The 15423-nt window shown below is 47.5% G+C and overlaps 1 protein-coding gene across 2 annotated transcripts in view; it reads left to right on the top strand.

Annotated features, from left to right (window-relative positions):
* The first annotated feature begins 1910 nt into the window (after positions 1 to 1910).
* RSPH14 (radial spoke head 14 homolog) overlaps positions 1911 to 15423 on the top strand; it is a 551562-nt gene continuing 538049 nt past the window's right edge. For both annotated transcript variants that reach the window (XM_078667753.1, XM_078667752.1), the window contains exon 1: positions 1911 to 3480. In XM_078667753.1, coding sequence (XP_078523879.1) covers positions 3282 to 3480 — 199 coding nt within the window. In that variant the 5' untranslated portion in view covers positions 1911 to 3281. The remainder of the gene's footprint in view (positions 3481 to 15423) is intronic.

Genomic DNA, 15423 nt, shown 5'->3' with positions numbered 1-15423 from the left:
ACCAGATGCCGTTGGGGGTTGTGGGTGGTGGTCGCACGCTGGGCATCCTGTGGGCTCACTCAATTAAGAAGCAGGGTAAAAACTGCACTGCTGGGAGGGAGTCTCTAAGCCCGGGTCCGCCCCCTCCATCTCCTCTGGGAATCCTATGAAGCATAGGATGTTTCTGAGGGCCCTATTTTCGGCATCATCCACCTTCCAAGTCACTTCCTTCAGGGCGGCTGTTAGACCAGAGTCTTCTTTACACAGGTTGTGGGATGTGTCTTCCACCACAGAGATACGGTTTTCCGCCTGCGTCACTCTCTCTGAATCATGCAGATGTCCTGGCACAACAGGGTCACCTCAGAGCATACCTCTGTCATTTTCCCCTCCAGTACTTCCCTGGAGGCTTGTATCGCTTGGAAGAGGGCTGCACTAACAAGCAAGGCAGTGGCCTCCCCCTCAGTCTCATATTGTGGGAGCAACACTTTGGCGTATCTGTCCATCTTCCCCTGTTTTGACGGTTTGGTGATGTTTGTCTCTGGCTATTGTGCATCTGTGAGGATGCGTCTATCAGGGAGCCTACTGCTCTGTGATCGTCTCTCCTCTCATATCAGTGGTGTAGTTCCAGGTGTGCCAGCGGCCGTGCTTCTTCTCCGCCATGTGCCTTTGTTGGGTCTCCCCCGAGGCCTGGATTATTTCTTAAAGATCCTTCCAAAGCCAGTATGGTTCTTGGAGGAGGTGGCGCCGCCTGACGGTGCCGAATGGCAATCAGAAGGCAGGATTTAGTTTGTGCTGCCAGAGCTCCGACAGAAGCGGCAACCCGGCCATGTGCTGGCCACGCTCCCCATAATGTGAACATTTCTTTGAACCTTCATCAGCAAAAGGAGTACTACCGATTTCGACTCTCTAAGGCAGTTTTACCTTTAAAAGTGCAGAACAAAGTAGCACCTATTGGCCTAATGGCAATATAAAGACAACAAAGCTACAGTTGCTAAAATATGTGTGGAAATGCCAACAACAGATTGCTCTCCTCAGAGGTAAAAACCACAAATGATATGCCTCTTAAGTCTGTATAGAACCTCAAGATTCCATTTGCCTTTGGAAACAGTGTTAAGGTCGTGTCTAGTTAGTGGTTGTTTTAGTAATGACCTACTGGGTCAATGTTTCCTCATTCTTTTATTTGCTGTTTGCCAGGGCTTCAGCTGGAGTCCTGTAGACAAGAATAAAGTGTCACTCCATCAACAGTGACCACTTTGTGCTTTACACCCATCATAACTGCAACCCATGCATGTGCAGCACATTGTGCAACTCTTACCTCTGAGTCTAGGAAAACTTTTAACTGGGAGCTTCACTGAGACATACGTAAGGTCCTTCCTGCAGCTATCCAAGAAGTCAGGGATCTGGTCACTCTCTTCCTTGTGGCTCGCCCACCTCTAATAATACCCCAACAACTGTCGCAGCTGACCCAGACACCCTTGCCTGCTGTGCTTCAGATGCTCCCTCTCCATGCCCAGAATGCCTAAAATATCCTTATTCGTGGCGTGCCCTAGATGCCGTCTCGATGCCGTCCTACTCCAACTTCCCTCTCCTAAGAACCTTCAGATGGCCCCCTTATGTGGCGCAGCGGCCCATATGCATGTTCCATAACCCCAACGTGCCACCCAGCAGAGCTGTTCATGGCTTCATGCCTCCCCCAAGGGAACCTGCGCTCTCCGCCAAGCACGTGCTTCTGTGATCATCACGTGATGTGCGTAAAACAGCGTCGTTGCTAAGGGCGCGGAACGAGTCCCTAGCAACTGTGGAACTAGGATCCAGGCAACACCAGGCAAGTGCGGCCAGCGTAGCTTTGCACCAAGGCGCAGCACTGCGACATGCACGTGCCTCTGTGATGATGACGTGACCTGCGTAAGACAACGTCGTTGCTAAGGGCGCATTGTCTCACGGAACCGTCGCTAGCGCCTGTGGAACCGGGGTCCAGGCAGCACCGGGCAGAGCATCCCAGGGGCTCCGGGCCGAGGAGCAGCGCTGCCCGTCAGAGGCAGGCGTGGCTAGGAGAGAACGCAGAAGCCCGGGACTCGGGAGGGGACACTGGGAGCAGAGAGCCGGGACTGAGAGGGTAGAGTGGATCTGGGGACCCAGAGTCAAAGGCGTGGATGGTCAGAAGTAGGGAGTCAACGGAGAGTAGAAGTCAGGAACTGTCCTGTGCGGAATTCTGGGGCTATATGAGGAACGGGTTCCAAGTCGAAGGGCCCACAAAGTCACAAAATTGAGGGGTCACAGAGTCACAAGACTGAGGGGCCAAAGGGACCCAAGGCTAAGGGGGTACCGGGCCCGACTGTGAAAGAGGCACGGAGTCCACGGTCTAAGGATTCCCAGAGTCGGAGGTCTAAGGGTGGAGAGAGCCTCAAGACTGAGACTAAGGAGGTACAGAGTCCAAAGCCTAGGGGGGACCAGAGTCCGAGGACTAAGGGAGTTCAGACTCTCAAGAGGGTTCAGAGTCAAAATCCTAAGAGGGCACAAAAGCCAAACACCAAGGGGGCACCGAGACCCAAGTCCAAGGGGGCACTGAGTCCCAAGTCCAAGGGGGGATCAAATCCAAGGACCTTAGGGGCACAGACTTTAAGGACTAAGGGGAAACGAATTCCTAGAACTAAGGAATCACAGCTCACCATAACTATAACTAAGGGGACCCAGAGTCCTGGAACTAAGAGGCCCCAAAGTCCAAAAAGTAAGAGGATCCAAAGCCCAACAACTAAGGGGGTCCACAGTCTCGGGACTAAGACGACCCAGAGTCGCCAGCCCTCAAGAACAGAGAGTTACGGGATTAAGGGGGCACAGAGTCCCAGGACCAAGGTGTTGCAGCGTCCCAGGACTGACAGAGGAAAGGTTCCTAAGCGTAAGGTGAAGAGTGCCCCGAAGAAGATAGGCAAAGGCCCAGGAATAGAAAGCGTCCTGAGCGTGCAAAGGCTCGGGGCTACAAAGGGGGGTGCAGAAGCACAGGAATAAGAGTAGAGGCCCTGGTGTGAGGCCCACAAATTAAAAACCAGGGGCTATAGGGGCGAGTTCTAGGAATAATCGAAGCAGAGACCAGTGCTCAAGGGGTGGTCAATGCCAGGAAGAGGTTCAAACTGATCTAAAGTCCTTTACTTTCAAGAAAACCTTAAGGGGTGCTTTACATTTGCATGGTCGCCTCAACATACTTTAAGGCAAGTGGGAGGTACTGTTCAGCCCCTCTCATCCTTTTCACCACTCTTTTTGGCTCCTCTAGTCTTGTCCCTTTGCTTGACTAACCCTCATCTAGAATGGCTCATGCTATTATCTCTGAAAACTTGCCACCGAACATTGACCCCACCAAAGCCCCCATTGCATTTGGAGAGCGGGCTTTGCCGAAATTGAACGAGGAGCTTCAGAATGCTAACTTGCTGACAAGGCAAAGGGCCCTCATGGCATTGTGTGACCTTGTGCACGACCCAGAAATCGCATATCAAGCCATCAGCTTAGGTAAGTCCAGTTTGCTGCCTCCCGAAGAAAAACGGGCAACCTGGGTGGCATTATTAGAAAAAGTCCTTGGTGCACTTATAGTCAGTGCTGAAATTATTTTGCAGCTTTGGGGGGAGTTAAGGTAGACTACTCACCCTCAAAGAGCTTACAGCCAGACGATTCATTTCAACATCTAAGAAGTAAGAGACTGGTGACTAAGCTGTATTTATAAACTATAGGCAATAGAGTAGCTCATGATATAACATGGTGAATCTGACAATGTAGTTGCCTCCTGTGATAGCAGACCTCAGAGACATCTTTTGACGTTACATTATCTTAGTGTGCTGGAGTGTATTCTACAACTAGAGGCTATAGTGATAGTGAGCTTCTAGTTATATTACTGTCATATGACATTAGATCATCCAGTAATGTTAGAATCTCTCACAACTATAACTCAAAAGTGTGAGCCTCTGCTTTGTAAACATCCCACTTGCTCCAGAAACCCTGCACTGTGGTTACATATCACTGTTGCCTTGTACTGTGTACTCAGGGCTTTAAGTGGGATGAAACAACTGGGGTGTCTCTCAAAAGGGCGTGGCCAGTGTAATTAGGGGTGTGGCTTTAAAACATGCTAAAAATCTGTGTTTAGCATAGTGTGCCACCCGACTTGTATTTTGCTGTGTCTGTCATTGCATCCTGATATGTGATACAACAAGTAATATCATACCTACAACAAGTAAGGACTATTGGCTTTGTCAATGGTTATTAGTTGCATAAGATAAATAAGCTGCAACTATGGCTTGTTACATATAATATTGAAAAAGCTTCAAATTAAAGCCCTGGTGACCCTACCACAATGTTGCTGCTCTTGCGTTTGAGAAAGAGAAGGGAAATCCAGAAAGAAAATGACTCTTTAAAAGATTTCCCTTCCCCCACAACGCTCACCTGGTATGATGTCATGCCGTAACATCTCCACTAGTGAGAAGTGAGCAGCGCACATTGATGTGCATGCTGTCTCGAAATGGGTCTCTATCGGGCTGTTTTGCACCCTGGCACTTTTATCCGGACTGCAGTGACAGCAAACTGCTGTCACTGCAGTCCGGAAAAAAAAGGACTGTCTGTGCCAGGGCTCGAAACAGAGCCCGATAGAGACCCGTTTCGAGCCCCCCTTTAAAAACTGCCCGTGCTCAGACCCCTTGAGACCCGGCCCACTTAAAGCCCTGTGTGTACTCCACTATAAATAGAGATATCTTTATAAATTTCCCAATAAACAAAACCAACTCATGAGTATCTCAAGGTCTTGGAGTGTCTCACTAGAGCTCTTAGCTTAGTTGTTGGCTGGGTTGTATTGGTTCCCTTTGACATGGCTCTGAGGCTTATGGTAGTGTTCTGTTTTATGCTCCTTGAACCTCTTGCAAGAGTATTTTTTGCTATGGTTGTGTGGTGATACATTATGGCACAGCTACATTTCATGGTCTTTTCATTGTTTGAGGTTGACCTGCTGGCACAGCTGTATTTGTGTTAGAGCTTCCCAGAATGGTTATGGACTCTTTTTTGGTGTATTTGGTCTACTGACATGGCTGTGGAGCTTCTTGTGACAGCGCTTCATGGCCTGGCTGTAGGGCTACGTGTGGCTTTAGTAATGGAATTAAATTGCAGCACTTTTGCAAGGCTCTGGAGTGTCTTGGCATACCGTTGAGCTCCTTGGTGTGTAGCGCCTTGTCTTGGATGTAGGGTTTTTTGTGGAATTGTTCCTTGCTGTAGCTTCTTGGAGTGGAGCTAGTTGGCGTGGCTGTTGCTCCTTCTGGTGGGGCTAAGAGGAATCTTAGTGTTGAAGGTCTTTGGCATGGATGCAGGGCTTCTTGTGGCTTGGGGCTTTTGTGGCACAACTTTCAGGCACAGCTGTGGGAGTGCTTGTGGTGGAGTTCCTTGGCATAACTGTACAACTCTTTGTGGTGGGGGTTCTCAATATGACGATGGGGCTCTTTGTATGCTATTGCTTGGCATTACTGTTGGGCTTCAGTGGAGAAGTTACGATCACTAGAGGGTAGCTGTTTCAAGGGGAAGCTGACCAGTCTGGTTGCTAAAGGGCCAGGTGAGGGGAACTCTATCCAGAAAAATAGGTCGATAAAATGAGTACCATCGAGTTGGGTAACAATAAACATCTGTTATTCAGCGCCAAGACACCTACGGGTAATATTGTGTGCTTTACAAATAGACATGTTATGTTATGTTACATGACAGCCTGTTCTTACAAGTACCTTAGAGCTATGCCCTTTGAACCACTTCTCCTGAACTGTCTTTCACTAGTTACTATTTCCTTTCTGTGGGACATATCCTTTGCTTATTTAATGTTGGCCCCTTCCTTCGATGCTCCCTACTGATTTTGAGACCATGAACTGTGACTGGTTGTTGGTCTTAAACCCTCTGACTCTGCCTTCTGTCCCATGCCTCTGACTCAGCCTTCTGCCCCATGCTTCTGACTCAGCCTTCTGTCCAATGCCTCATGATTTGGTTTAGGTCCATTCCCTTTGACCTGGTCCAGGGCCTCATGCCCTCTGTTTGGGCTGTGGGGCCCACCACCATTGTGATTGAGCTATGGGTTCTACCGTCACTCAGAAAAAGCTTTGGTGCTCTCCCAGAAGCCTGAAGATCCTTTGAGTCAAGAGGTTTGCACATCTGACTTATAGGAAAGTGGAATCTTATGTATGTGAGACTGGTTGGGCTTCTCTATGCATTACTCTTACAATACCCCAAAATAGGTCCTTTGGATTCACACCAATAAATCCCTAGCTCAGTTCTGGCAGTGTGGCACAGAGCAGTCAGGTTTTACTAGAGGAACATGTATTATGCGTTTCAGAGTACAACATGAACGATAATCTCATCTATAGTGTCGGGCTTTCAACATGGGTTCATCCCTAACAGGGACACCACGGACCATGTCCGCAGGGTCATTGCCCTGATGGACTGGGCACAGGGTACAAATACACCTTTAGGAGTCACCCTGTTGAATGCCGAGAAGGCATTCAACAGGGTGGCATGGCCCTTTCTTTGGGATTTACTTGCAATTAAAGGGTTTGGCCCGCGTATGATAGTGGCATTAGGGGCTTTATATCAATCACCAACGTCCTCCGTCAAAATTGGGGTTAATAAATCCTCCCCCTTGTTTATTCATCGAGGCACTAGGCAAGGATGTCCCTCATCTCCACTCCTTTTTGCCATATATATTGATCCTTTCCTTTGTGAATTGAATCGAGCAGAAGATATAATTCCAGTGGAGGTTGCGGGTACATCTTACAGAGCACTTGCCTATGCAGACGATGTGGTTGTACTCACAACAGATATTTCAAAGGCACTGCCAAAGATCGAGGAACTCGCTTCTCGTTTGGGGGCTTTCTCTGGATACAAGCTTAATCTCTCGAAGACGCAAACACTATATGTAGGGCAGAACCCACCACCACATCTTAATATAGTTCCTACTGCCACATATTTGGGAATCAAGATTACAACCCCAGTGTCCGATATTCCAAAAATTAATTTTGATCCTATTCTAAAAAAAGCTAACTCTACATTGGAGCGCATTGACCATTTACACCTATCTATTTATGGAAGGAATAATGTATTAAAAATGATAATATTGCCTCGATTATTATATCTATTTAGAACGGTGCCGTTAGAATTTCCTCTAGATTTCTTAAAACAACTTGATAGGATGGCAGGGAGATTTTTATGGGGCTATAAACGTCACCGTAGACCCTATAAAAAAATGATTCTCCCGAAAGCTAGAGGAGGCTGGGGGGTTCCTCATTTTTTGTTCTATTATTTAGCATCTGTTTTGCAATTTATTAATCCCTTAATTGTAGGCTGTAAAGCACCAATCTTGGAGGCACATACCCCCTCGATATATGAATTTGCTTTAGGGGCTGAGGCCCGTGGATGTTTGCTTAAAAATGTAGAACCCAGTTACTACAAGAAAACCAAATTCAAGACTATAATTGCAGCATATCGGGTTTGGAACATAATTAGGCGACATCTGGGCATATCTAAAATTGTGAGTTATACCCCGTTGTCATCTCAATATATTTTTCCCTCAATTTTTAGAGATCATATTATGATAAAATGGCGTAATCTGGGTATTAATTGTATTGGCAACTTATGGCAGAATAATGATGTGATTCCTTTTTCGGACCTTCAACGTAAATTTAATCTTACTGCCCTAGATTATTACAAATATTTACAGTTGCATAGCTTTCTTAAAACACTATCCCCACAGGAACGCCATGGTCTTCAGAAAATCCCACTGATTGATAGTTTATATGTTAAAAGAAAAATTGGCTTTTTTTATAACTTATTGATTTCATCTTATTCAGATGACTTATCACTGGTAAAAGAGAGATGGGACAAGAAGCTTGGTGTGGATAATGTATTGATTGAAGACTCTATTATCTTGGCTAATTCCATTTTATTGTCTGGTAGATCCCGCACACAGCACTACATGGCTCTTTTTGATCTCTACTACACCCCTGAAAAAATTTCTAAATGGGGGCGGTTAAAGGAACATCATGTAATAGATGTGCATTGGATGCTGCGAATGCAGTGCACATGTTTTTGGGTTGTCCACAATTAACTTTACTACTTTCTGAAATTCAATCTTTTCTTTTTGTATTAATGGGAATCTCTGTAAACCTAATGGCAGAATTAGTACTGATAGGGGTGTCCTCAACAAAAATAGGAGATGATAATAGAAAGCTGTTATTTATTGCTATGTCTACCTTACGTGCTTGTATTACTCAAGAATGGATTAGCCAAGACCCTCCATCCTTTTTTACTTGGAGGGCTCGTTTCTTAGCTATGTATAATTTGGAACATGCTATATATGCAACAAAAGGGCGGAAAAAAAGACACGAAGGTCAGAAAATATGGGCACCGGTCCAACAGTGGATCCAGGGGGAAACAATGTAGTACACAATCGGATCTTTATCACCTATGTATGAATTTGATTGATTTCAAGCTTATATTGAAATGTGTTATATAATTTTTTTTGGTTGCTTGTAAAAATGTCACTATATGATCTGTCTTGCTTGCAATAAAAATTTATAATAAAAAAAAAAAGAAAAAAAAATGAACGATAAGTACTTAACATGACCCGATAGAAATCAGACACCAGTTTATAGAAAATAAGGCAGATTTTTATGCAAATTGAAACACCAAAAGGAACACAATTGAATAAATATAATCAGAGTTATGGATTTTAGACGGAAAAATCAGTACAATTCAATACTGCAAAACGGTAACATTAAGGGTCAATGGTCACTTGCAGGTCAAGCTGCATGGAACCCACTGGGGGTGGGGGGCGGGGGCAAGTGATGAAGGTCCCAGGATCAGGCCACAACAGTTAGTTGAATTTTACCTGGCTCGTAGGGCGCAGAGTTGGTCTGCCCTCCCTGGTGCTGAAGCAGGAGCCGCGGGGGAGCTGGCCTTATTGCTCAGACAGATGCAAACAGTCAACAACGGGGCCACTGAGGAAGTCGTTTGAAGGTGCTGCTGAGTTCCCTTGGGTTACAGTATTGAGTGAAGGTAGCCAAACTGTCCACCAACAAGCCTTTTTTAGTCATAAGGTCAGCATGAAGATATTTTGACATCCGGAGGTATGGGGGGAAACGGTAGCCTCCTGAAACTTGCTGGCAGTCAGGACTACGTTTCACACAATGCACTGGATCATCTACTTTTGTGTGATCCCTCTGAGGGCCCAATGGCCAAGGATTCTTTGGTTCTGGGAACGTGCTTATACCTGCGGGCTGCAGGAGACTACTGCCACTAGTCCAAGGGAGTCTGTAGTTGTCTTTGGCTCTTAAAGGGGTCCTTCTATGTAGCTGAACCATTTTTTTATCTGGGACAAGTCACAGTCATGCAGTTGCAGGGTGGTTGCCACAGGTGCAGAATATTGCACCTTTGTGCAGGTCCTGAAGTCGCATACTCGGGTCTCTTCTTTGTGGTTTGTTGCAAGTTGTATCAGATCTGAGGTTCTGGTGTCAAAGGTGCCCCTTAAATCTTAGATTTAGGGCGTTAGTGGTGTGAGTGCAAGAAGCCCATGGATCTAATCTGCCCCTTAGGGGGCGGAGCGCAGGGCGTGTCTGCTACCTTTTCTACCCAGAACTCTCTATTCTGCCACTTTTAAAAATGGCAGAAACCTTCCATGGCTGTACAGACCAGGTAGCCCACCCTAGGGACTTGCCTAGCTGTCTGGGGGTGTACACCTCCTGATTACATAATTATTCTGCCAGCGCGGTTCGACACGTGCCTAGGGGCAGGGGGATGGGTGTTTCCTCCTTTGGGAAGTATCCTGGATGCATATCAGAGGCCGTGTAAGCTTTGAAGCTTACCGCCTTGATATGCCACTTCACTAGCCATCCTGTCCGGGAGGGAGGTGTCACCTCCTTTCTGTCCGGGCCTTTGTTTCTTACTCCTGGGAGCATTTTCACTTCCTGGCAGCGCATCAACCAGGGGCGCAACCTCTAAGGTAGCCACCTGGGTGCTGGTCAGATCACATCCGACGTGGGATTCATGCCAGGGGTGATGAGACAAGTTGTTTGATACCAAACATGACATATTTCAGTGGGACCATAATGGAACTGGCAACCTTGGGATACCCGGGTGCCCACTCATGTTATCATCTGGCCCCCTGATCACTTTTAGTAGCCCATAACGGAAAGAGGCGACTGTAGGGACTTATAATCTTGCACTTATATGTCGATACCTTTAATATAATGCACCCTGCCTCCTGGGCTCAGGAGGCCTACATTAGGGGTGACTGCCATATGTTACAAATAGTGCTTTGACCTTGCCATACATAGTGTCAGCAAAACCAAGTTTGAGCAGTTTGCACTGCTCCTGCAGTCTACAATGGTAGGACTGCTGCCATCTGTTTACTTGGGTCACTCAGCGTGGCACAATAAGTGCTTCAGACCATGGTGACCCATTTAACTCCCATTCCCTGGGTACTGTGCAGTTGAATTTCTACTGTGCGGTTGCCTAAGTGTACTATGCTTTATGAATCAGGCGATGAAACACATAGCATATGAAGTATTGATGGGATGTATGACATTACAACGCATGCGTTTACCACGCATGCCTTTACAATGCATTTTTTACAACGCATGCCTTTACAACGCATAGTGCTTAGGGGTGCTGGATAGTGAATAGTTTAATTTACTATTCCAACTCCAGTCCCCGTGGATAGTAGGGAAGGTGTTGGATAGTAAATTAAATCTATTCCCTATCCTAGAGCGCCCCCCAGCGCTATGCGTTGTAATGACATGCGTTGTAATAGTTGCGTCGTAAAGGCACTGCGTGGTAAAAGTTGCGTTGTTAAGGATGTTTCCCGTATTGATGCACTACCAAATTATATCCATTAAATAACAAGCAAATCATGAATTTAAGAGAATACATGAATACTACGTTTATCAAAGACAGAACATCTAAAGCACTTGACACCCTCTGACTGAGAGGGCAAGCATTCTAGTGAATGTGTGTATATTCAGTCTAAAATCTTATTATATTCAAATGCCTACCAAATGTGTGTTGTTAATCTATTAACTTAGACAGAAGCCTCTAGCCTAATTCCGCTATGCAGAATGGTACACAAACCAATGCATTCAATAGGACCAACAAGCTTGCTAGAGATGGCTACACAAGAGCAAGCAGCAGCAACTGATTATTTTAGTTCTGAAATGGGTGGCACACTGAAAAGTGAGATTCTAAATCTGCAGCATCAAAGATCCAAGATTGAAGGGGATAATGTGTGAGCAATCCTGCAGGGACGTGAAGAAGCACAGGAGGCCAGAGATGAAGGAGAGGCAGGTCGCCTTGTGATAACTCTTAGAGATGCCAGCACACGACTGGAGAATGCATATGTAGAAAGTAAATAAACCATTGATTGGGCACTGTAGTTGGAACAAAGAGTGCGATGGCTTCGATAGGATGTGATGCACCTCGATACATCTGAGAATGGTGACAGTGGTGGAAGCACAAACGTTAATTGTGGCTGATGGCTGAATACCAATGGTGATTTAAAATAAGCAGCTTTGTTGTTCGGCAACTGCAGAACATTGCAGTATGTTTGATGAAACCCTGCTGCCGCAATGTATCTTCAGTGATCCACAAGAAACAAGGGTCGTTGCTTTACATGAATATTCAAGAAAACAATGTGATAGTAATTCAAGCACTCACAGAAAATCCTCACATAAAATGGTTGAAGCAAACTGCACAGTCCACGTGGGTGAGTGCAGCTGCCACGTTTTCTGGATTGGAAAAGTGACTTTTCTAAGTCTGTAGTGTCCCTGTGTGTGACTGTAGCATCGCGCTACAAATAATCACAGAGACTGATTGTGATTGCACTGGAGGTTTATTCCATACATCTAGCTTCTTCCCTGTCCCTACTCTAACTGCCCTCATCCTGTCCCTACTCCGCCTCTTCCTGTCCCTGACCACCTGGCTCCTCCCACCCAGCTACAAGACTGCTAACACACAACATCTCCCCCTTACTTAACAAAACTGATAACACATTCAATCATATCTCTTCAATGAGTCTCTTTGGTCGCTGAGCATTGCGGCGCGGCCTTACGTTCATTTCGACAGTGTCCTCTTCAGTCTGGGGTATATCCAATTGATTCAGAGCCTCTAGATCATCTTGATCAGGGGTTCCAGGATCTGGTGACACAGTGGGGTCAAGCAATGATCCGGTCGAGTCCTGGGAGCACTTCTTAAAGTGAGACACGTTTCTCATAACTCGACGGTGGTCAGACTCTGCCGTCAGCATGGTGCCTTTCTGCCGAGTGACCAGTAGTGGTTCATCGCGAAAACGACAGTCTGTTTTCTTCTGTTGGTCTTGTTTCACTAGTACATAGTCTCCTTCGTGCACAGAAGGTGATCTTGCTCTTCGCTTTGCGTCGGCATACGACTTCATCTTGTCCTTATTTCTCTTGTCCATCTCTGCCATCTCTAGATGGTTGTGGGTGGGTGATATAGCTCGCAGTGCTCCATCCCAGGTTGGGATTCGGTTTCTCATGGGGCGACCTAGCATCAGCGTGGCAGGACACTTGCCAGTGGTCGAGTGGGGAGTTGTCCTGTAGGCTCTGAGGACCTCGTTGAGAGCAATCTGTAGGTCCTTCTTTTCGGCACAGGCCTGCTGAAATGTTTTCTTGATTGTGGCCATGAAGCGTTCAACGGTGCCGTTTGCTTGTGGCCAAAGGGGTGTGACTTTCCTACGATGGAAGTCCAAGTGTCGGGCATATGCTTCAAAGTCATGTCCATTGAAGGGAGGACCATTGTCTGTCTTCACCTCTCTAGGGACACCCCAGGTGGCAAATAATTCATCCAGCACCTTAAGAGTACTGGAGGCACCGGTGGAGGGTACGAACTGTGCGAATGGGAAGCGAGAGTACTCATCAACTATGACTATCACGTACTTGCCAGAAGACAATGGTCCGTAGAAGTCCACAGCAATTTCTTGCCATACTCCCGCCGGTAAGGAGGTCATTTGCAATGGGGCCGGGGATCACCTTTTGTTAGTTGGCACGGGTGACAGTCTTTCAGGGTGGATTCCACCATTTGGTCTAGTAGAGGAAACCACACACGCTCCCTGAGCGGTCGCTTCGTGGATACAACTCCCCGGTGACCTTCATGAGCAAGATCAATGACACCTTGCTGTAGAGTTCTGGGAATCACGATTCGCCGTCCCCGCAGTATGATTCCGTCTGAGGTCACCGACAGTTCTTCATGGACATGCCGGAATGCTTGCAGCTCGTGTTTGGTGTCCAGCTCACTGTCTTCATCCTGAGGGTCATGCCTCCACCTGTTGGCTCGAATCTTGCTGAGAACCTTTTGCAGGATGGTGTCCTGCGCGGTGGCGTCTCGGATCACATTCATTGGAATGGCAGGAGGTAGCGCCTGGTCAGCTACGAAATGGATGTATTCCTCAGCAATCGAAGGGTGAGAGTTGGTTGACGCAGGCGGATGTCGAGACATGTAGTCTGCTGGGTTTTCAGACTTTTCCGGCTTGTGTACGATCGTGAAGGTATACTCCTGAAGCCTCAGGCCCCACCTCTCAATTCTGGGGGGCATTTTGGCACGGGGGTTGCCGTAGATGGTGACTAGCGCCTGGTGATCCGTGATCAGGGTAAAGTGCTTGCCGTAGAGGAAGACATGAAAATGTTCACATGCCCAGACCACTGCAAGGCTCTCCTTCTCAGGCTGTGAGTACGCCTTCTCGGGGTCGGACAGGCTGCGGCTAGCATAAGCAACAATACGTCTCTGGTCAGAGTCATGATCATATTGCGCTAAGATGGCCCCCAACCCTACGGGGCTAGCATCTACGGTGACTTCAGTCATGCGTCTGGGGTTGAAGTAGGAAAGGTTGTCGGCTGACTCCACTGCCCTCTTGATCTCTGTGAATGCTTGCTCACACTGAGGAGTCCATTCAAAGGGTTGCCCTTGCTTGGTCAAGGTGCGGAGCGGGTGGCTGATGGTCGCGTAGTCCCGGATATACCGGGCGCAATAGCTAGCCATTCCCAGGAAGGATCTTAGATCGCTGACGTCCTGAGGACACTTGGCGTTGTTCAAGGATGCCACTTTTTCCGGGTCAGGTTTCATTCCCGCTCCTGAGAAGATGTGACCGAAGAACTTTAGTGTAGATTGGTGAAATTCGCACTTGTCCTTGTTCAGGGTCAAGTTCGCATCAAGCAGGGCATGACAGACGCGGTTGAGTGCAATGTCGTGTTCACGGGTATCGGAGCCATAGACAAGGATGTCATCGCTGTAATTGAGCGTATTGGGGATGTTTTGGATGATCTGTCTGATAGCTTCTTGGAAAATTTCAGCAGCTGAAGACACACTAAAGCTTAGTCTCTTATATCGAAAGAGTCCCAGGTGTGTAGCAAAAGTTGTGATGGGGCGTGACTGAGCGTCCAGTTCCAGCTGGTGATAGCCCTTGTTTAGGTCCAATTTAGAGAATACCATGGCGCCGTTCAATGCCGAGATCATGTCACATAGAAGTGGCCCTGGATGGCGTTCACGTTCTATCGCAGTGTTGGGGATGCGCATGTCGACGCACAGTCTCACTTTGCTGGTGTTGCCCTTTTTTGGTACAACGACTACCGGTGAAACCCACGGGGTCGGACCGTCCTTGCGTTCAATGATGTCGGCAGACAGGAGGTCATTGATCTCTTCTTCGACAGCCTTTTGAAGGTGGAAAGGAACGCGCCGGGGGTGCTGAGCAGCAGGCCTGATCTGCTTGCTGACATGTAGGTGTATCTGACGGTTCCTCAGCTTCCCTAGCCCAATGAAAAGGCGAGGAAAACGGTTGACGATGTTCTGGTCATCACAAACTTTGAAGAGGATCTCCACGAGACGGAGACGCTCCGCAGTCGGCAGGCTGAGCAAGCAGTCAGCCTCGGGTCCTTTGATGACATGAATGACTGCATCAATAGTGACGTTGTCGTGTGCAAGTGTAGTCGGGAATTTGCCAAGACATTGCAGGGGTTTCTTCGACATCCAGGTGTAGACGCGTACAGGTGCATGAGCAAGCGACGGCTTGGGGCGCATCCTCTCATACTCGGTGACAGGGATGTAGTTCAGCGAAGCTCCACTGTCCATCACGAATTTGGTGTCGTGATTCCCTACTTTAATGTGCAACCGTGGGTACTTCTTCAATTGATCTGGGTCTGCGATCATGTTTGCATAGTGCTTCGTGTATTCGGAGCCTCGAGATGAAGATCTGGTGCTCCGGGACGGGGATCTGTGGTCCCATCGCAATCTGTGCGACTCCCTGCTGGAATGAGGTGAGCTGGAGGACCCTGCATCTGTGTCATTGACAGCTCTAACGTGGTGCTTTCTGGTGTCCGATCGGGACGACCTCCCAGTTCCACTTCGCCTTTCTTTGTTGTACTCGCTACACATTGCTTCGAA

The sequence above is a fragment of the Lissotriton helveticus genome, chromosome 11 (assembly GCF_964261635.1).
Source record: "Lissotriton helveticus chromosome 11, aLisHel1.1, whole genome shotgun sequence".
NCBI lineage: Eukaryota > Metazoa > Chordata > Amphibia > Caudata > Salamandridae > Lissotriton > Lissotriton helveticus.
The sequence above is the reverse complement of the archived record's forward strand: the minus strand, read 5'-3'. Positions and strand labels throughout refer to the sequence as shown.